The following is a 23,640-nucleotide window of genomic DNA, read 5'->3' on the forward strand; positions in this document are numbered from 1 at the left end:
CACAAAATACGATAGTAGTCACCCTATTGCAAAGCGTATAACTGCGGCTGTAACTGCAATGTTGGTGTTAGACGTGCGCCCGGTGTCCGCCATCAGTGGAGTGGGATTTAGAGGGTTGATGGAGGTATTGTGTCCCCGGTACCAAATCCCGTCGAGATTCCACTTCACTAGGCAGGCGATACCAAAAATGTACAGAGAAGTACGATCAAGTGTCCTCAGTGCTCTAAAAAATGCGGTTGTACCCACTGTCCACTTAACCACGGACATGTGGACAAGTGGTTCTGGGCAAACGAAGGACTATATGACTGTGACAGCCCACTGGGTAGATGCATCCCCTTCCGCAGCAACAGCAACAGCTGCATCAGTAGCAGCAACTACAAAATGGCGGCTCGTGCAAAGGCAGGCAACATTGTGCATTACAGGCTTTAATAAGAGGCACAATGCTGACAACATATTAGAGAAAATGAGGGAAATTATCTCCCAGTGGCTTACCCCACTTAGACTCTCATGGGGATTTGTGGTGTCAGACAATGCCAGTAACATTGTGCGGGCATTAAATATGGGCAATTTCCAGCACGTCCCATGTTTTGCCCACACCATTAATTTGGTGGTGCAGCATTACCTCAAGAGTGACAGGGGTGTGCAGGAGATGCTTGCGGTGGCGCGCAAAATTGCTGGACACTTTCGGCATTCAGCCAGTGCCTACCGCAGACTAGAGGCACATCAAAAAAGCATGAACCTGCCCTGCCATCACCTCAAACAAGAGGTTGTGACGCGCTGGAACTCCACCCTCTATATGCTGCAGAGGATGGAGGAGCAGCAAAAGGCCATTCAGGCCTACACAGCCACCTACGACATAGGCAAAGGAGTGGGGATGCGCCTCAGTCAAGCGCAGTGGAGACTGATTTCCGTGTTGTGCAAGGTTCTGCAGCCATTTGAACTTGCCACACGAGAAGTCAGTTCCGACACTGCCAGCTTGAGTCAGGTCATTCCCCTGATCAGGCTGTTGCAGAAGCAGCTGGAGAAAGTGAGGGAGGAGCTGGTAAGCCATTGCGATTACACCAAGCATGTAGCTCTTGTGGATGTAGCCCTTCGTACGCTTTGCCAGGATCCGAGGGTGGTCACTCTTTTAAAGTCAGAGGAATACATTCTGGCCACCGTGCTCGATCCTCGGTTTAAAGCGTATGTTGTGTCTCTGTTTCCGGCGGACACAAGTCTACAGCGGTGCAAAGACCTGCTGGTCAGGAGATTGTCCTCTGAAGAGGACCGTGACATGCCAACAGCTCCACCCTCATTTTCTTCCACATCTATGGCTGCGAGGAAAAAGCTCAGTTTTACCAAAAGAGGCGCTGGCGGGGATGCTGATAACATCTGGTCCGGACTGAAGGACCTGCCAACCATTGCAGACATGTCTACTGTCGCTGCATTGGATGCTGTCACAATAGAAAAAATTGTGGATGATTACTTTGCTGACACCATCCAAGTAGACATGTCAGACAGTCCATATTGTTACTGGCAGGAAAAAAAGGCAGTTTGGAAGCCCCTGTACAAACTGGCTCTATTTTACCTGAGTTGTCCCCCCTCCAGTGTGTACTCGGAAAGAGTTTTTAGTGCAGCGGGGAACCTGGTCAGTGAGCGGCGAAGGAGGTTGCTTCCTCAGAACGTTAAAAAAATGATGTTTATAAAAATGAATAATCAATTCCTCAATGAAGTACAGCACTGCCCTCCAGACAGTACAGAGGGACCTGTGGTTGTGGAGTCCAGCGGGGACGAATTGATAATGTGTGATGAGGAGGAAGTACACACTGTAGGGGGAGAGGAATCAGAGGTTGAGGATGAGGACGACATCTTGCCTCAGTAGAGCCTGTTTAGTCTGTACAGGGAGAGATGAATAGCTTTTTTGGTGTGGGGGCCCAAACAAACCAATCATTTCAGCCAAAGTTGTTTGGTAGGCCCTGTCGCTGAAATGATTGGTTTGTTAAAGTGTGCATGTCCTATTTCAACAACATAAGGGTGGGTGTGAGGGCCCAAGGACAATTCCATCTTGGACCTTTTTTTTTTGCATTATATGACCAATCAACAGTCGTTTGCCATGTTCAAAAAGTAAAACCAAATTTCAAAAAATACAAGAAATTAAACCAAAAGTAAAATGCCGTGTCATAATTTAAAACAAGAGGTATTGACGTGCTCTAAAACTACTGTATTGTTGTTTATATTTTATAAACACTACACTTGAAAGCTTGAGTCTTTCAATAAAAAAGTAACTGTCCATTGCACGAATATTTGCAACAGGGACAATTTTAGGGTTAAGAAAGTCAACTAATAACACTTCGACGCTGTCTGTCTTTATAAACACTACACTTGGAAGTTGGAGGAGGTATTGTGGCCCCGGCACCAAATTTACTACCGGGGCCACTCCACTGTGCAGTCCATATTTAGGTGTATCAGATATTAAACAACGGTGACAGTTGATGCCCAATTTTTTAATTATATTGTGGCCTCGGTACCAAATTGTGTACCGGGGCCACCACACTACGCAGTCCAGATACTTGTTTGGTGGAATTCAGACCAGTTGAGGGTTTTATTATTATTATATTGTGTGGACCACTCTATCTATACCACACTACAACTCTATATACCACTCTATTTCATACTTTAATTCTATTTCATACTTTAATTCTATTTAATACTTTAATTCTATTTCATACTTTAATTCTATTTCATACTTTAATTCTATTACTAATTACCATAAAGAGGAACAAAATAAACCAATTTTACCAAAAGTATAATATGACTTAGACTTACAAACACTACACTTGAAAGATCGTGCCTTTAAATGAAAAAGTCAGTCTTCATTGCACGACTATGTGCAACAGGGACAGTTTTTTGGGTTTACAAAGTCAAACAATAACACTTTGACCCTGTCTGTCTGGGATCTCAATGACGAATTGTCTGTACCATGTTTGGAGGAGGTATTGTGGCCCCGGTATCAAATTGGGTACCGGGGCCACCCCACTATGCAGTCCAGATACTTGTTTGGTGGAATTCTGACACGTGGAGGGTTTTTTAATTATATTGTGGCCTCGGTACCAAATTGTGTACCGGGGCCACCACACTACGCAGTCAAGATAGATAGATGCGTATCATAGATAAAGTACATTCAGTGGTGTGGGGCAAATTGAAAAATATTCAAAATGCACTGACATTATCAAAAACAAGAGGTTGTCACACGCTAAAACTCCAACATGTATATGATGGAGAGGATGGAGGAGCAGCCGTATGTGTAGTGTAATGCAGACCTGTTGAAGGTTTTTTATATATTTTATTGTGGTGCCCAGTGCCCACTCCTCTACGCAGTCCAGGTACATTTATTGGTGCGATTCATAAAAGTTCAGGGTTTTTAAGATATTGTGGTGACCCACTCCTCTACGCAGTCCAGGTACATTTATTGGTGCGATTCATAAAAGTTCAGGGTTTTTAATATATTGTGGTGACCCACTCCTCTACGCAGTCCAGGTACATTTATTGGTGCGATTCATAAAAGTTCAGGGTTTTTAATATATATTGTGGTGACCCACTCCTCTACGCAGTCCAGGTACATTTATTGGTGCGATTCATAAAAGTTCTGGGTTTTTAAGATATTGTGGTGACCCACTCCTCTACGCAGTCCAGGTACATTTATTGGTGCGATTCATAAAAGTTCAGGGTTTTTAATATATTGTGGTGACCCACTCCTCTACGCAGTCCAGGTACATTTATTGGTGCGATTCATAAAAGTTCTGGGTTTTTAATATATATTGTGGTGACCCACTCCTCTACGCAGTCCAGGTACATTTATTGGTGCAATTCATAAAAGTTCTGGGTTTTTAATATATATTGTGGTGACCCACTCCTCTACGCAGTCCAGGTACATTTATTGGTGCGAATCATAAAAGTTCAGGGTTTTTAATATATATTGTGGTGACCCACTCCTCTACGCAGTCCAGGTACATTTATTGGTGCGATTCATAAAAGTTCTGGGTTTTTAAGATATTGTGGTGACCCACTCCTCTACGCAGTCCAGGTACATTTATTGGTGCGAATCATAAAAGTTCAGGGTTTTTAATATATATTGTGGTGACCCACTCCTCTACGCAGTCCAGGTACATTTATTGGTGCGATTCATAAAAGTTCAGGGTTTTTAAGATATTGTGGTGACCCACTCCTCTACGCAGTCCAGGTACATTTATTGGTGCGATTCATAAAAGTTCAGGGTTTTTAATATATTGTGGTGACCCACTCCTCTACGCAGTCCAGGTACATTTATTGGTGCGATTCATAAAAGTTCAGGGTTTTTAATATATATTGTGGTGACCCACTCCTCTACGCAGTCCAGGTACATTTATTGGTGCGATTCATAAAAGTTCAGGGTTTTTAATATATATTGTGGTGACCCACTCCTCTACGCAGTCCAGGTACATTTATTGGTGCGATTCATAAAAGTTCTGGGTTTTTAAGATATTGTGGTGACCCACTCCTCTACGCAGTCCAGGTACATTTATTGGTGCGAATCATAAAAGTTCAGGGTTTTTAATATATATTGTGGTGACCCACTCCTCTACGCAGTCCAGGTACATTTATTGGTGCGATTCATAAAAGTTCAGGGTTTTTAAGATATTGTGGTGACCCACTCCTCTACGTAGTCCAGGTACATTTATTGGTGCGATTCATAAAAGTTCAGCATTTTTAATATATATTGTGGTGACCCACTCCTCTACGCAGTCCAGAAAGATACCTTGTTTCAACGTTTTGGACTAATAACTATATTGTGAGGTGTTCAGAATACACTGTAAATTAGTGGAAATGCTTGTTATTGAATGTTATTGAGGTTAATAATAGCCTAGGAGTGAAAATAAGCCCAAAAACTTGATTTTTAAACTTTTTATGTTTTTTTGCAAAAAAATCCGAATCCAAAACCTTAAATCCGAACCGAGACCTTTCGTCAAGTGTTTTGCGAGACAAATCCGAACCTCAAAAATAACGAAAATCCGGATCCAAAACACAAAACACGAGACCTCAAAAGTCGCCGGTGCACATCCCTAAAAAAAACGATATCAAAGTTACTATTATCAAGTCAAGATACATTTGCCAATGTAAGTATTTTTACCATTATTATTATCCTTGATATATAAGAAACCACTGTGTGCCACACCATTAAACAGTGGGGAAATCAGGATGTACATAAAACTGGCAATTAAAACAACCAAATAACTATCAGTATGTATTTGGAGTGTTGGAGAAAACCGGAGCATACCCACGCAAACACGGAGAAAACATACAAACTCCACACAGATAAGGCCATGATCGGGAATCGAACTCATGACCCCAGTGCTGTGAGGCAGAAGTGCTAACCACTAAGCCACCGTGTTACCCAGATGGGAGAGCTCACATTTTAATTGTAAGAACACAGATTGGAAATTGGAAGAGTGAGGGTGCTTTAGTGTAGGTATTATACCTACATGGGGAAAACTCTAATAAAAATATGAGTTTTCACAGAGCATTTATCTATTTGAAAACTGTGAGATAGATTGATCTGGTGTGGCAGGGAATTCCATAAATGGGTAATGGCACGTTAGAAGTCTTGTATGAAGGAGTGAGAGGTAGTTATCAGATGTTAGGCACAGGTCAGAAGTAGATCTAAGAGGACATGAGGGAGAGTATTTTGAGACAAGATTTGAGCTGTATAAAGGGGTGGAGTTGTTGAAGGCTTTGTATGTAAGGGTGAGTAATTAGAATTGGAATCCAAGGAGCCAGTTTAGGGATTTGCAAATTGGTGCAGCAGTGGAACAATCAGAGGGAAAGAACAGTCTTGCTGCAGCATTTGAGATAGATTGAAGTGAGTGTAATGCCAAATACATGGAGGTTGTGGTAGTCAAGGTGGGAGATGATAAGAGAGTGGATAAGAGTTTTTGTAGCATCTTGGGTAAGAAAAACTAATATTCTGGGAATATTTTGAAGGCAGAGGTGACTGAACTGGGAGAGAGACTGGAAGTGAGGAATAAAGCACAGGGTGGTCAAATGTGACACCAAGACATATTGATATTTAGGTAGAGTAGAGGTTGTTTTGTGTGTCGTAATTGTAGAGGTGGTACTGGAGGTTGAATGATTAAATTAGTTGGTGTACAGTGAGATAAGAACCAAGAACAGAGCCCTGAGAGACCCAAACAGATAGAGAGAATGAAGAGGATGAAGTGTCTTAATGCGAGGGTCTTTCTCAAGGCAATCTATTACACACGAGTCCAAACTTAAATAGTCTGCTCCCTCATCCAGAGTTCGTGTATGTACACGCCACCAGTCCATGGTTACTTCCTGTACCAACCGCTTGAGAATCATATTGAGGTCTGGTTTCAAATTACTTTATTGTTCCAAAAAGCCTCTATTGATTTTCTCCTATAGTGGGGCTGCCGCATACACCTCGCATAAGTGATCAAAATACAGATACAGACACTAAAGGTGTAGGTAGTAAGTGAACCAGGAAACAAGGTCAAGGTGTGTAGGAAAAGAGGGCAATCAAGTAATAATTAGTAGCTATCAAGAAAGAACCCAGCAGAATGGAAACTGATGATATTCATAGTTAAAAGGTAAAATAACATACAAGCCAAATAGTACATAGTTAATTAACATTTAAAATTAAGCTAGCAGCAGTGTTATTTTAAGGGTCTCCAGAAAGTAATGGAAAATGAGACAAGGCATTGGAGTACTCCACAGTATTTGGTTAAATATAAAGCAGGACCAATAGTTCACACACCACACTGTAAAAAAAAATGATACATACACTTGCGCTTCCATCTCTGCAAGATAGAGTGATCACATACACAGACACCTTCTCCACAGAGAGATTGTCACAGTTTGGTATTCTGGACTCTTGGGGGAGTGATAGTAACTGGTGTGAAGTAGGCACACTGGTAATGTCAGTTCTATACCCAGACAGTGAATAGACAACAGATGCAGAATAAGGTACAATTAGCGATTTAATGATGCTTGAATGATCACAGAAAGTCTTGGTAATTAAGCACAAGGAACATAGGAACAGGGTGAGCAGTACCACCAGCAATGCAGTATGAGTGCATACACTATAGCAGTATAATCAGTGTATTCAAATATAGCGATAGCAGGAACAGTCCAGCAACAAAGTGGAGATGGTAATGCAGCAGGTATATGAGACCACAATGAGGCAGCACGATACAGGAGGTACAAGTAACAGTCCAGCAACAAAGTGGAGATGGTAATGCAGCAGGTATATGAGACCACAATGAGGCAGCACGATACAGGAGGTACAAGTAACAGTCCAGCAACAAAGTGGAGATGGTAATGCAGCAGGTATATGAGACCACAATGAGGCAGCACGATACAGGAGGTACAAGTAACAGTCCAGCAACAAAGTGGAGTGGGTAAGAGCAAGCAGCTCAGATGATACGACCTGTAATAACCATTGAGCCATCGAGACAAATGTGGAGTAGATGATCTTGAGTGGTGCAGTCCATGGAGATGTAGTCTGAGCAGTATAGCCTTTGAACAGCACACAGCAGAGGTAAGTGCAGTCTGAGCAGTATAGTCTTTGAACAGCAACACAGCAGAGGCACTGACGATCCAGGTGAGAGCACACAGAATAGGTAGGAACCTAAACAGCCAGGTAACTTGATGAACAGGCCCAGAAGAATGGGAGGAGGTGCCTTTTCAAGTTTAGAGCCAGAACCTGAGACCAATAGGAATCTTGCCAGAAACAGACAGGTGCTCAGTCTGCACATGTGCAGATCAGACTAAGGGTTTGAGGGCTGCTAATGAGGCACAGGTGAGTGTCTTAGTCTTTGTTCATGGAAGCCGAATAAGCGCCGTGTGACAGAGATTTTGTCTTCTACATGGATCTGGTTTCACCTTCAAGCAGGGTTCATGTATACATACAAAAATTATATGATGGAAAACATAGCGTGATATGTAACAACAAGGATAAATAACAATGTCCACCACCACTATATAAAACTTGATTGTTCTTAATTTGTGATGACTAAACAGAAAACTTCAGAAATCCACCCGTGTTCTTCTCACTTCCAACCCCTTAGGGCAGTGGTCAGGGAACAGGGTAAATTACCCCAAATGGGGTAAAAATTAAATTCCTGGGGGTAATGCTGCCGATTCACATGCTGTTAGTTGGTTTGTAGACCCATTTAAATGTGAAATTGCTGTTGTACCAGAAGAGCCTGAAGGGTTGGCAGAGGCACTTCTTGAGCTTTGATGCAATAATGAAGCACGTATTGCATTTGAAAACAAAGCAGATCTGTCACCTTTTTGGATGTCAACAGCAGCAAAGGCATTCAAAATTGCACATGAGGAGGCAGTCAAAAAGTTGCTGCCTTTTGCAACAACCTATCTTTTGCGAAGACTGTATCCAAATTGCTCTGACATAAAAATGCCCCAATATTGATGCTCTCGTATCAAAAATGAAGCAACATCATTTCTCCAAAACCTGAAGTTTTGAAGTTGAAGCTTTCAAAGAAATTTTATTGAATAGATTCAATAAAATTTTGAATTCCAATAATTAATAATATATGATTTTCCTTCCTTTCAAATCAAGGGGCTAACGTCGGCGTATCTAAATATATTTGGCGGTAAAAGGTAAAAAAGTTCCCTGACCCCTGCCTTAGGGTATATGGTTATGAGTAAATTCTCCAACAAACGCTTCTCAAGATTAAAATTCTGTTTCCCCTCCTCCTTCTGAATAGTGTAAATCCACCTCCAATCTCAGACGTTAAAACATGTTGTAGAAAAAAACAACACCAGAGAGAGAATCTTGTGCATTATCTCAATATAACTTTTTAATTCTTTAAAAACGAATAAAACACAATCAGCTTAAAACTGTTTATAAAAAGGACTCTGATATATATAACCCGTACCGAACTTTCATGCACATGACAGTCTTAATAGGTTCCCAATATGTTAACAATACCGCTGCAGCTACGATCCACAATGGGGTGTGATGTGTCACTGGTCGATACCCGAGTCCCGAGTTTCAACCCTTAATGCGAGGGTCTTTCTCAAGGCAATCTATTACACACGAGTCCAAACTTAAATAGTCTGCTCCCTCATCCAGAGTTCGTGTATGTACACGCCACCAGTCCATGGTTACTTCCTGTACCAACCGCTTGAGAATCATATTGAGGTCTGGTTTCAAATTACTTTATTGTTCCAAAAAGCCTCTATTGATTTTCTCCTATAGTGGGGCTGCCGCATACACCTCGCATAAGTGATCAAAAATAAAACATATAAAACCACTTTGTAATATGAATAATCCTCTTAATACTAACATTATAACAAAAATCTGCTGATATATATAACAATGTTTGTAATCATAGCTGAGTATTATATCCTTCAAATTATAGCTTAAATGTGAAGATTATCCCTACATAAAAAAACTCCCTTTAGTAAGTTGTCTCCAGATTTAGATGGTTAAACTATAGTTCAGACTGAAAAAATGCAAGACACATACTATAAAAAACATTTCATTTCAAACTCTGCATTAAGTCCTTTAGGGGCCAGAGCCTGTAAATGAAATATCCATCTAATTTCTGCTTTAGCTAAATTTCCAGCTAAGGGCTAGATTTACTAAACTGCGGGTTTGAAAAACAGGAGATGTTGCCTATAGCAACCAATCAGCTTCTAGCTGTCACTTTGTAGAAAGTACTAAATTAATGAAAGCTAGAATCTGATTGGTTGCTATAGGCAACATCCCCACTTTTCCAAACCCGCAGTTTAGTAAATATACCCCTAAGTCTCTATTCTTCCATGATGCTTCAATGGTTTGTATGCCCCAAAATTGTTCAATGTGTTCTAGTTTACATGAATGGCACACCTTAAAATGTTGCGATAGGAATGTGTTTCCATCCCTTTTCTTATATTGTAAACATGTTCTCTTAATTTTCAGGGAACGTGTAGTTTTCCCCACATAAATCTTCCCACATACACATCTCATCAGATAAATAACATTTCTTGTATTACAAGTAATGAACTGATCAATGGAGAATTTATAACCATTAATTTCTAATTCTGTTGTTTTCATTATTGTTGATTTGCACATACTAGAAGCAATACATGAGCCACATCTATTAAAGCCAACCGTCCTAATAGACTTCCTAGTTTCCTCGGGTAAACTACTTCTCACTATCTTGTCTTTTATATTTGGAGCCTTTTTGTATATGAACACCGTCTTTTCTGGAATAACTTTGCCTATTACTTCATCCATCTTTAAAAGATCCCAAGCTACATACATAGCTGCATGCCTTAGTGAAGCGCCTTATAGAACCAATAACTAAGATTTCCCACACAACCATACTGCACATACTGATTAAACATACAACTAGAAAGACGCACTTCTAATAATCGTCCAGAATTTAAAGAACAAAGTTCATGCTTGGAATTGGAAAAAATGGAAATGTATTACATATCAAAATAACAAAAAATAACGAAAAAATTAGAATAAACAGGTATCTCTATTTTTGTTTTTTCCTGAGAATCCAGTCGTCACTATGGTCTTCATTGGATAGGTTATAGGTGTAGCACTATCCCCATATCAAGTACTCATAAAAACGAAGAACTATAAAAATACTCTTTCAGATAAATATGTTATCAAGTTTATAACCAATATTCACTTAAAAGAGCCCAAGAGTCAGTGACCCCTCATTACAAAAGCACCATATTATCACCAAAAGAGCCAAACCTAAAAGTTAAATGAAGGAATGTGATACAAAAATCATTACTCCCCTTTTCTTAACTACCAGGTCTAAGCCTAAGTCCCCATAAAGAAAACAACACCATTCCCACATCTCCATTAAAAATATCTTAATAAAAAAATGTTAGAAATCTAGAAACTGTTGCAAAGAAATGGGGAAAAGATACCAAACCGCTAACAGCAAGTATTATGACTCACAAAAGGTATCTTTAAACTTTCTTCCAACAACCTTGCCAATAACCAGGGCCTGATTAAGGGTTCTGGCCGCCCTAGGCTAATACGGCCGCAGCGCCCCCCCCCCCTCCTCCGAATATATAGGTGTATAGGAACACTCCTGAATATGAATGTTCAGGTGTATTCTCCAGCATTCAAATTTAGACAGATTGTGCCATTGTCTCTTACCTGTTCTTGCTCTTCTCTCTTGCAACTTTGTTATCCTCTCGTTGGCTTCTGGAAAGTTGGCGTCCTGTTTTGAAAATGCAAAAATGTATTATAATGCAAACCCTGAATGATTAGGCCCTTTAGCTAAAACAAAACACTCCATTATGGCCAGCTAAAAGTACCCCATTGGACAGGCATATATAAGCAATATCTGAATATTTGTTGTCAATCAAATACAAACCTCTACCAGCCCCATCTCACTAATATTTAGTATTCTAGTGATTGCTGAGACCACCCATGTGACCACCACACAATCATGAGATTCTGCCCCCCAAAGCTGCTGTATTTTTTAAATACCCCCTGCAGCCATTTTCCTTAACCACAACCCCCCCACCAGCCATTTTCCTTAACCCCTGCTGCAGCCATTTTCTTTACCTCCCACCCTGCATCCATCCCCCTTGCAGCTATTTTCCTTACCTCCACTCTGTAGCTATCCCCCCCGTCACATCAAAACTCCCCCAGTCACATATATCAGCCCCCCTCCTCTGCCCTCCTTCATACATATCAGCCTCTCTACCTCCCTATAGATTTTCATGGCAGCCCCCCCCCCTCCCACCCTATAGATTTGTATGACAGTCCCTCTCTCCCTCCCTATACATATGCATGACAGTCCCCCCTCTCCCTCCCTATAGATATGCAGGGTAGTCCCCCCCCCCTCCCTATAGATATGCAGGGTAGTTCCCCCCCTCCCTATAGATATGCAGGGTAGTTCCCCCCCTCCCTATAGATATGCAGGGTAGTTCCCCCCCTCCCTATAGATATGCAGGGCAGTTCCCCCCCTCCCTATAAATATGCAGGGCAGTTCCCCCCCTCCCTATAGATATGCAGGGCAGTTCCCCCCTCCCTATAGATATGCAGGGCAGTTCCCCCCCCTCCCTATAGATATGCAGGGCAGTTCCCCCCCCTCCCTATAGATATGCAGGGCAGTTCCCCCCCCTCCCTATAGATATGCAGGGCAGTTCCCCCCCTCCCTATAGATATGCAGGGCAGTTCCCCCCCTCCCTATAGATATGCAGGGCAGTTCCCCCCCTCCCTATAGATATGCAGGGCAGTTCCCCCCCTCCCTATAGATATGCAGGGCAGTTCCCCCCCTCCCTATAGATATGCAGGGCAGTTCCCCCCCTCCCTATAGATATGCAGGGCAGTTCCCCCCCTCCCTATAGATATGAAGGGCAGTTCCCCCCCTCCCTATAGATATGCAGGGCAGTTCCCCCCCTCCCTATAGATATGCAGGGCAGTTCCCCCCCTCCCTATAGATATGCAGGGCAGTTTCTCCCTATAGATATGCAGGGCAGTTCCCCCCCCCCCCATAGATATGCAGGGCAGTTCCACCCCCCCCCCCGCGGTAACCCCCCCCCACCCCCGAAAAAAAATGAATGAAAAAATTAAATAAAAAATGAATGAAAAAAATAAATAAATACCCGCAGCGCTGCGCCCCCCGGGACCCAGCGCCCCAGGCTGCAGCCTGGTCAGCCTAGTGGTTGATCAGGCCCTGCCAATAACCAAATACATGTTTAGAACGGTCCCAAATCTATTTCAAATAATTGTGTATCCTAACTTACTGCTAATGTAGCTCACTATCAAATGCTTTTTTGCTGAAATAGAATTGAGTGGACAGGTTTTTTCAAAATCACAAAGAATGTCAATATCTTTAGAACACATCCTATGAATTTCTAGAACATTTTATTATGAGAATGTGAATGCAGATGAAGATATAAGCTTAACAGTTCTGCTTATAGAAGGTAATTTGACCTTATGAGCCAAGTTCTCTGTTTATCTTAGCTAAAATAGAGGTAGATATTTAGAATGCTTTTATCAGATGAACTGTGAATTATGTACTAAATGCAGTAAATCACACAGTGTTAAACATAAGTTCTCCACTTAGGAACATAAAACTCTAGAGAAACTTATGTAGGATTCCACAATTGATATTAAACTGGCTGATAAGGGAGGGAGAATTGTTATACAGAACAAATGGATTACATTTTCAAAGTTTTATCTCCTGTTGGACTCTAAATATGATCTGTATTCAGAGTTCAATTCTAAAAAAATAAAAATAATTGTATTACCTTACCATTCTGTAAAGGTTTTACTAATAAAGAAGAATTTGTGTTGTTATTATGTACAAGCCATTTAAATGTGCCTGCTAAGAATACAGTTTTACACAATTAGATTAGTTCTATAATAATAATAATACATTGATGAACATTTATGAAAACTGATCCACGGGAAGTAAATGTGGTTATACCCATAGCAACTTGTTTTCTGAGTTGCTGTAGAAAGCTGATATACAGTTACCTGAAGAAAAGTTTTATAAATATCTCTTTGTCCCGTCTTTCACCCCCACTTCCCTGATCGATACCACCCTATTTGTGTCTTCCCCTTTCCTTTGGGATGTAAAATCCCACAAGCAGGGCTCTCTATCCTTGTGTTCTCCTTCTATCCGTCACCCTCTGTACCTCTTGGCCTGCTTCCCTAGTCCAATTCCGCAGCTCTTTACAGAGAATATTTGTCAATCACATCAGTCCCTGTTCCATTGGAGCTTACAGTCTGAATTCCCTAACACATGCACACAGACAGACACACAGATAAGGCCCTGGTTGAGAATCAAACTCATGACCACAGTGCTGTGAAGCAGAAGTGCTAGCCACTGAGCCACTGTGTTGCCCTACATATGTCATGTACAGCGCTGCAGACCTTTTGTGGTGCCTTGTAAATAAATAAATAATAATCTTTTTTAAAGTTGCTTACACACTCTAAAGAAAGATAGGAGCATGTATTAGTCTTTTTAATATTCTTGGATGCATACCATTATTAAAAATATTACTTCTTCACAAAGAAACCTGCAAACCCATGCCTGCCACAGGATTGATTATGGCACAAATTATCCCCTTTGTAGCAATGAATTTCAGAGAAGATCAAAGCTATCTTCCAAAAAGACTGATGTTTTACTATATCAAATAAAATAATCTCAGATTATATTTAAAAATAAGGCATTAATACAAACAAATGGGTCTCCATGACAGATAAGTGATTATTATTAATTACTCTTGTACTAGTTTTAAATTTGTGTTTTTTTAAATAATTTATACTTTTTCTGGCGATATACTACATGTTGGGCTGTTTGGGACTGTGCCTAATTATAGGTTTACCTGAAATATTTTACTGCGGTCTGAATTATCCTGTATATGTTCAAGATGATACAGCACAATAAAAGGAGTTTGAGATAAGCAGACTCTACTTATTATTGATGGATGCAGATATTATTCTTCATATCTAGATCACTGACATTTTACAACATATTACAATATTAGCACCCTCTGTTTGTGTTTTTATCTTTTGATAGATACAGGTAGTTGTAAATCATTGTCAGAGCCATAACTAGGGTGGTGCGGGCGGTGCCGTCGCCCAGGGCGCAAGCACAAAGGGGGGAAGCAGCCGTCTGCTACCTAGCTCTGTTGTCAGGTATAAGAAAAGCCTTTGACTTTCGCAGTGGAACGCATGTGCGTTCCACAGACAGGAAGTTCGACATTTGCATTCCAAATACCGAACTTCCTGTCTGTGGAACGCACAGAAGTCAAAGGAGGCACATCTTGACTGAAAGGATCCGCTGGCATGCACTGCGTCGTGTTCTGCTGTTTGTCCCTTCCCACGTCTGCAGGTCCTCATATGGAGGGTAAATAACATTATTTTTTTTCTCTCTCTCTCATTTTTTTTTTTATTATATGAAGTAAATTCTGAATATTCAAAGCATTTCAACTCCATCTCCCACCAATGTTTGTTTGAGAGACAAGAATAACACATCACAATTTTTTTCACAATCTATTTAAGTCACTTCAACCTACACATACTGCAGTTTTTCAGTTACATTGACCCATTATACAAATAAAACACAGAATTTAGTATCACAATTCTTATTTGACTATTAAGTGCATAAAATATTAGAATACCTATCACTATATATTTTTGCCATACTTTAAATAGTCATTAGGGCAGAAAGCCGGGTGTTAATTTATTGAATTCCCACCATTGTGTGTGTATATATGTGTGTGTGTGTATATATATACGAATTCTTTCAGTAAAGTGTTAGCCACACCCACATTAGGTTGGTCACACCCATTTGTCAAATGCCACTCCCACTTAGATGGGGGGCGCCGGTGCCCTGTCTCGCCCAGGGCACCAAAATGTCTAGTTACGGCACTGATCATTGTACGTCAGCAACAACGCATGGGTATTGTACAAAGTGTATTTCTAGTATAACCTTTTCCACTATCACTTTATCCACTCCTTAAGTTATAAGTCTCTGCTACCATCTCTGTGCAATGGTCATGTCTTGACTATTGAGCAGTGCTGGCTTTAAAACACATGCTTGAATTTCAGTACTTTGTAGTTAATTGCATACAATCACATTAATGAAAAATAGATAATCAAGATCATGTTAGTTAAAAGCTTATCCAAAATCATTGTGGTATCATTCTTTTGCTTGGAAATGTCGTTCTGTGACTCAGACTCTAGATCATTCCTAACAAGAATAACATTGATTCACAACTGAGATACAACCACTATCCACTAAGGTAACTCTATTGATGTGCAGATATCCACTTCTCTCAGTACAGTTCAAAGATAGGGCTTGTTTTTGGGAAGGGAGTAAGGGCATTTTCTGATGCGCCAGGAACTCAACCTATATATAATAATTCCTACATACAGCTTTCAGTCTATCTGAATTATATATGTTTGGATTGACTGAATAATTTGAAAGGTTATAAAATCAATATATATATATTTTTTTTAAAAACTGAATGTTCCCTGCTTCACTGTTTTTACGTTTTTCTTCCCCATATAGTTAACAACTATACTACTTTCTAAGTTCTTGCTTTAAAGATTTGTCCCTTGAGATGCCTTTTTTTGCAATTTTTACTAACTATTCAGAAGAATTCTATAATTCTCTTTATTGGATGCAATTCTTATTATCTATTCTTATTCTCTTTGCTTTAACAAAATTCTTATTTATTTAAAAAGTAATTACAACTTCATTACAAACAAGTTCAGTCCACGTGGTATAATGGTGATTGTCGTGCAGGATCGTCCATTTACACAGTACCAAACATAACATTCTTACATGCGTCTGACGCAAAGTGTCCCTGGGAATTAGTTTAAAATGCTGCAACTAAAGCATCTAGTTGTATGGTTTGCAAAACAATGTACAATAGTAGCCCATTAGTTCTATTTCTGGTAAATTCTATAAAAAAATCCTTGTTTAAATAAAGAATTTAAGCAGGGATTATAGAAGACACTTAAATATACTAAAAGTTATTTAATAGATAATATAAATATATTCAATGTGTTGTATCTTTAAATAGAATGTGTTCCAATACAACATTTCAAAAGTGCAACATTCATAAAAGTGTTTAATCAGCTACAAACTTTTCTGTACCTCTCAAATTTGATTAAAATCAATTAAATGCCAATACAGACTGGATTGGTGTAATATAATACTGCATGACATTGACATTAACTGCCATACTGTTCACTGTTTTTTTCAGCTGTCAATTTGCTCTGAACTGTCTCAGAATCATTAGAGCAACAATATCAGTAAATTATGTTGTTTGCTCAATATGTTATTATGAATTGATCCTTATAACCAGGGAACATTCTGGGTAAGGTAAATAAGCATAAGAAAAATAAAATTAATCAGTAATCATGAAATGTTTACATTATGTGGTGTATAAAGAAATGCTGGTTATTTTGTAAATAAGATTACACTATTAAACAAGCATTATCCAGTTACAGTAGACAAGAGCTTTACAGTGCTGATTAATCAAGCTTCATATTTGTTGTTTAAGACTTTGTTTAACAACAAATAAAATCATCTTTAGGAGAAATACCTGCTGAGTTACAATATAGTTAAGTATTTGCAATGTTAGCTGGAAGAAAATTGTTTCTAGTTCTTTCTGTAAGTGAACTTAATGGAAAGATACACCCGTTAATCAAATTGTTTTCTTCCTTTTTCTAGGATTGTTTCCTGCAGTTCTCAATCTTGCTTCTAATTCCATAATCACAACAAATGCCACATGTGGTGAAAATGGACCTGAAATGTTTTGCAAGTTGGTCGAGCATGTTCAGAGACATGTTCAGAGACATCCTCAGTGCCGCTACTGTGACCAGAATTCCCCAGATAAAAGCTGTATGTACTAAACCAGATCATTTTTTTTTATTTGTTTTACGTGTTATCAAATTTAATGTACTATGAGTTATTGTCCCATGTAAACACTGAAACACTAAGCGTATTCATAGCAATTGTTTGTATGGACCATTTCTTATAACATGTCTGCACACAGCACATATAAAAGGAATATATCTATTGCTGTTTGTCTGTTTTCCCTTGTAATTTGGAAACATTCACTTGATTATCATCATTGCTGAAGTTACACCACTGAAACCAAAAAGCACAGAGCACCCAATGATGTGGATTGTAGTGTAGGGGGATTACTCCTAATTTTACCTTAGTGACCCCTAAAATGACAGCACAATCAACCTTAATGGTACCATGCTGCATTATCAATACCACTGTATAGTCTATTTATTAACTTCATCTAGCTTGTATGTGCAATTAGTCATCAGGTTGAAGAGCACGAAGATGGTTGAGATGGTATCCTTCAATCAAGAAATGAGACTGCAACAATTGTTTTGTCACATTGTTATTAAATATCACATTACTATCAAGAGTCTTAGGTAATTCCAGGAAGTAATGTTATAACCAATATTCGCTGTCTTTATATACCACAACAAATACTGCTGTGTAAGCAATCCCAAAATATATATTTTCCAACTGTCTAGACCAGTGATGGGCAAACTTTTTCAGGAGCGGGCCAAATAAAAAAGAAAAACTTTAGGCGGGCCAATATAATTTATTAAAAAACTCAAATATCAAAATATATAATACAAATTTTTGGAATGGGACGGTAGGGTGTTATATAGCAGTGTTACCTCTATAAGTGCAGTGATCGTACAGACACAGCACTTATTTCAGCAGGCTGTTGCAGATCCGTCTTTCTGGTGAGCCACTAACTGACAACACAGCAGCTAATCGAAATCCGCCTTAGTATATGGCCCAGCCCATCTCTTCTCACATGACTTTCAGCCATTAGAGGGCGGGCAGGTGTTTGAGTGATTGACATACGAAGTGTCATTTTAGGAAGGAGGATGAAGTGTAATGGAGGAAATAGCTGGGAAGGCATAAAAATGAAGGTTCTGACACACAGGGTCGGCCCTAATAATTTTATGCATATTTTAATGACATTTTTTAAAATATTGGCGGGCCGGATAGAACCTCTAAGTGGGCCGGATCTGGCCCGCGGGCCGTAGTTTGCCCATCACTGGTCTAGACAGTAGCACAGCAAAAGATTGAAGTAACTGGCACTTACATACTTCTTACATAGTGCACATGCTTATAGAAGGAATGAAGGAATCAAATTTTGTACAAAAAAACAGAGCAAGATATTTTACTAGAGGTGACATTTAGGGCAAATAGTTCTCATGTATTATATATATACTCTGAATTTGTTTTGTTTATACACAGCAGACCTCCAATTCCCTGGTGGCTAGTGATCCCAAATCTAAAGTGGCTTTACAATGTAGACATGGAGGAGCTGATGTAGATGTTTGGTTGCAAAATTCAAAATTGATTTAAATTGCTCTTCAAAGGGACACACAAAATAGTGTATTTTCCCTTCCTTCCCTCCAGCCATAAGGAGGCACAAGTGCCAGATACTTGTGTCTAGATTGACACATATTTACCACTTCCCTCCCTCAAGCTATAAGGAGGACAAGTGCCAGATATGCATGTCTACATTGGCACATATGTGACTATTCATATGGTGTGCATTTGCAGTGAAAATTTAGCAAATTATACTACATAAACTGGCATACATTCAACTCTGCATCAGGCCTTGGATCTTTAATAGCTGCACAATGAAGATCCCCAAATATACAATCTATATAATTAAGTTGAGAGTATTCACTTTAACTCTGGTCCCACTATCTTTTGTCAGTGCACTTGCCTCTGGGGGGACATGGTGGGAAGCCATGAGACCACGCTTTGCAGCCTGATTATGGAATACTTACATCCATTTTGCAATCCCTGTATCAGGAGCAGTCTAGGGACTATAAGAGTTTCCTGGTATAGCAATGACTTTAGTATAGTAAATGGGGAGGTATAGAGTGATCTCTGCTGTTACGCTCCAGCCTTAATCATTCCAAGCCTCTGAAGCAATGGCAGAGAAAATGTTTCCCACTTGATTCATGGTATCAATAAATCTTAAGACTTGAAGACAGGGGCTTAACTCCTTAACTAATGGCAAGTGGCACAAAGCTTCCCATTTTATGCTGAATTTAGGAATCTACTGGTGACCTTCTAACTCATTGTTTCTTTGTGTATATTGTAGAAAGAGACAATGCGACTTTACTACCTTTTAACCAAATTATAAATTCAGTATATAGTGATGTTAGCATGGAACAATTAGCAGTTCACAATTGAGAACTTTAAGGGCTAGGTACTGTACTAATGTAAACAGAATCCATTTATGGACAATGTATTTTAATGGTAAGAACCCAGCAGCATGTAGAGCCCACAACAAAGTCTCCACTTACAGTTCTGGTTATATTTCTGTATTAAAATCTGATAATTTAACATAGCGATTGTAATTTTATTACATTATTATCACTATTATTATTATTATTATTATTATTATTATACACGCATAAAATGTGAAGCTGTTGGGTAGAATAAATGTAGCATCCATGCCAAGAGTTAATGAAAGATACATTTCAAACTGCATTAACCACATTAACTTCTCAGCATTGTTCTTATGGAAGATATAATTTCTGCTTCATTTCAAATGCCAGCAATTTATCAGTGCTTTAAATTAATTAGGATTGCACCTTCATAATGGGAATTACTGTTAATTGTAGATATAGCTACCATTTTCATTATTAAACCTACCATCCATTTGACCTGAGAAGGTTGGAATGAAAATTGTAGTGAGATTTTATTTATCATACTGTTTTTTTAAGCTTCTGAAGCACCAATATACTAACTTGTTCATTATAAGTTTTTTTCTTTTTTTCCAAAACAACTAATTCTTACATTTTACTATATTGCATTCCTAAAGACAAAAGCAATGTATATATTTTAGACACTTATAGTGGTGTCACTGTTCCAACTCTCATTTATAGACAGCTTTTACTACAAATGTAAATGGAAGTTTGAGTGTTCCACCTTTTCCAATATTGCCATGTGGCACAGAAATAAAAAGGTTTGAATTAAAACATTTTCTAGCAATGATCCCATGAAGCACAGTAGCACACTGCAGGAAAAAAGGAACAAGAAATAACCACACCAGGGGGCAAACGCAGGATTTTTAAGGGGGGTTTCCCCCCCCCGCCCCCCCAAAAAATATAGAGAGAGCAGCTGCGTATGCGGCCGCACATGCACAGCAGCTCCATTTTGGCGATGTTGTACTGTAAAGCAGCCGCGGCGCTGTCAAAGAAGCGTCGGCGGTATTGTAGTACAATACAGCACCCCCGCGGACGCTTCTGTGACAGCGCCGCGGCTGCAGTAAAGTACAGGGCAATGTTTAGTGCCTGTTCGTTCGCGGAGGGGAGGGGTTTCTGGAGAATCAGAAACCCCCCCTGCGTGCGCCCTGCACACAACATCAAGTCCACAGAAAACATATGTACTAAACAAGTGGATTAAAAATAAATAAAGAAGTTATGCATTTACTTATCCATAATCAGAACCTGAAAATAACCAAAAGAATTGCTGCTTTGAAAGATGAAACTCGGTAGAAAATTGTAAGTATTAACTGAGATACTTATGTTTTCACTTATGCATAGAGGACAAATTGCCCAATTTAACACATGAATCTACTTTATCTAGTTACAACAGGAGACAAAATGCTTTGCTTTGTAATTACGCTCAAAAAAAAAACTTCACAGTTCATTTTCTACCTAAAGTAATATATGCATAGTGACATATTTTTCTGTTTTTTGTTGTTTTAGTGCATTATCCAATCACTCATGCCATTAATGGGAAAAGAACCTGGTGGCAAAGTCCAAGCATTAAAAATGGAAAACAGTACCACTATGTGACAGTTACACTGGATCTCCAACAGGTAGGCAACAATACGCTTTTTTTTTTTTTTACAACTCAATAATAATTTTTAGAACATCTGTAAAAAGAACAAATATGGTAGAGAGTTTATGTACTAATGTGTCATAATCACATTTATAACACACATTATGTGGTCTTTAGGAGTAAGGATGTACTGTAGGAGTATGAAAATACTTAATATAATAATATTAATAATACTTAATATATAATAAGAGAGAGACCAGTTTACACCAGCTAGAGTACATACTCTGGCTAAAATACAATACGAAGCAAATTATCTGGCTAAGACATAACACATTTTGGTGGTCAGTGTATAATACAGATCCCATTCTCTGGTAGTGAATGTAAAAATGTACCCCTTATGGCTATTGCACAATATCAACCCCACACTCTAATGTCAATGTACCCAAATATTTTTATTTAAGACTTTCTTGCTCTCAAGAGTCTATGAGCAAATATTAGAAATGTGATATTATTGGCAGCCTCTCCATTTCCTAAGAGAAAGTTTTAGACGTAAGCAAGAACAAATTAAATACACATTGAGGGTTTTATTTAGAGTCGGAAGTAATTCTGACTCACCAACATGAGCAAGAAACAAAAGCAAGAACTAAATTAAGTGCAAATTGAGGGCCCAATGTAGAGTTGAAAGTAATTCTGACTTGTAAGCGCAAAAGGTGCTTTTTGCTACTGTACATGCGCACTAGCCAAGGATCTGTCTCAGTCTGCTCTCTGATTCAGACATATCTCCAACATCTGTCTCTCCATGCTTAGAGAGGCAGAACGTGAGAGTTAGTGGGCAATCCCATCAAAGTAAGGGAGTGTTAATGCTCTTATGTGCTTTACTGAGGGGGAAGTAGACACAGATAAGCCTCTAGGAAACTTATATGTTGCGGGTGCATCACCCTGGTGCAAGATCCGTTCTGATGATGATGACCATCAGCACGCTCCTTGCTGTATATAAAAGTAAAAAATAAGTAAATAAATAAAACAGAGTGCCCCTCCAAACAGCTTAAACAACCCTTGTGCTGCCAGCATAGGCTGTTACTAGCAAATAAGGGTGGGGGGGAGGCATGGGATTGATTTGTGTGTGTTTAAATAATAGAAATGTGTACGGGTAATTGTGATATGTTGATATTCTTCAGTAATGATCTTATCAGAAGAATAGTGAAAATGACAATGCAAACTATACTCAAATAACTATATACGTGCATGTATCTAAGCATAAACATTGAGTGACTTCGTTTTATGGATGTTTTACTATTCTGTATCCTAAGATAAAGAAACTACCATTGTCGATATATAGTAATATAAAATAATAATTAAATAAATAACCTAAGTGATCAACATAAATCCCAGTATAAAAATGATCGTCCTTATTGATCAATTTGTTCCTTATAAACTCTAATAATGTGCCTTATATATGGTGTCTAATAACAATTTAAGTAATAATTAAGAAAATAGTAAGAATTATATTACCTTAAATATACCTCCCCTTTGATGGGTATTGAACCTAGATCTTCCACATAGTAAATGTGGACTCTACCCCTACACTACATGAATCATGATGGAGACCCTAATAATGAAAATGTGTAAGGACAGTTGTGATATCTTGATATTCTTCAGTAATGATCTTATCAAATAAAAGTGAATATATTATTTTCCTATTGTGTGGTATAAGAAGTGCTAAATATATAATGTGCTAAAAGTAATGAAAGAGAATAGGAGAGGGTAAGGTAAAGATTACATCTTGTAAATAAAATGGAGCAGTTTAGACTGTAAGCCCCATGGTACAGGGACTAATACCTATTCTCAGTACAGAGCTGCATACTATGATTTATATTTTATCAATAAACAATAATAATAACTGGGAAGCTTAGGCTGGTAGCAACCTAATCTCATGAGAACCAATATCTGATCATGTGAATATGATGTTGTGCCTCACTTTTAGATCTCAGGATTGCAGGTAAATTTGAGTCAGTTTGAGACTTAACTCAAATATGTAAAAGCCAGATTTCTTAGATTAGCCCCTAGGTTTCCAAAGTGTGCGCCGTGGCTCCCAGGGGTGCCGCGGTGCTGTCACAGGGGTGCCATGACCAGGAGGAGAAAAAAACAAACCCAAAAGTTACAAATCCGGCAGCGCCCGGGACCCAGCATCCTCCTCCCTCCTCACTGAAGGTCGGGCGTGAGGTCATCACGCCTGACATTCAATGACAAGCAGCAGGAGAGAGGAGGATGCTGGGTCCCAGGCTGCCAAATTGGTAACAAG

General features: G+C 39.2%; 1 protein-coding gene across 4 annotated transcripts in view; it reads left to right on the forward strand.

The window, feature by feature from the left end:
• The window catches only part of LAMA2 (laminin subunit alpha 2), a 711,555-nt gene that overhangs the window by 123,372 nt on the left and 564,543 nt on the right, over positions 1 to 23,640 (forward strand). For all 4 annotated transcript variants that reach the window (XM_075203053.1, XM_075203052.1, XM_075203054.1 and 1 more), the window contains exons 2-3: positions 17,217 to 17,387; positions 21,263 to 21,375. In XM_075203053.1, coding sequence (XP_075059154.1) covers positions 17,217 to 17,387; positions 21,263 to 21,375 — 284 coding nt within the window. The remainder of the gene's footprint in view (positions 1 to 17,216; positions 17,388 to 21,262; positions 21,376 to 23,640) is intronic.

This window comes from Mixophyes fleayi, chromosome 3, assembly GCF_038048845.1.
Source record: "Mixophyes fleayi isolate aMixFle1 chromosome 3, aMixFle1.hap1, whole genome shotgun sequence".
In the NCBI taxonomy this organism is placed as follows: domain Eukaryota; kingdom Metazoa; phylum Chordata; class Amphibia; order Anura; family Limnodynastidae; genus Mixophyes; species Mixophyes fleayi.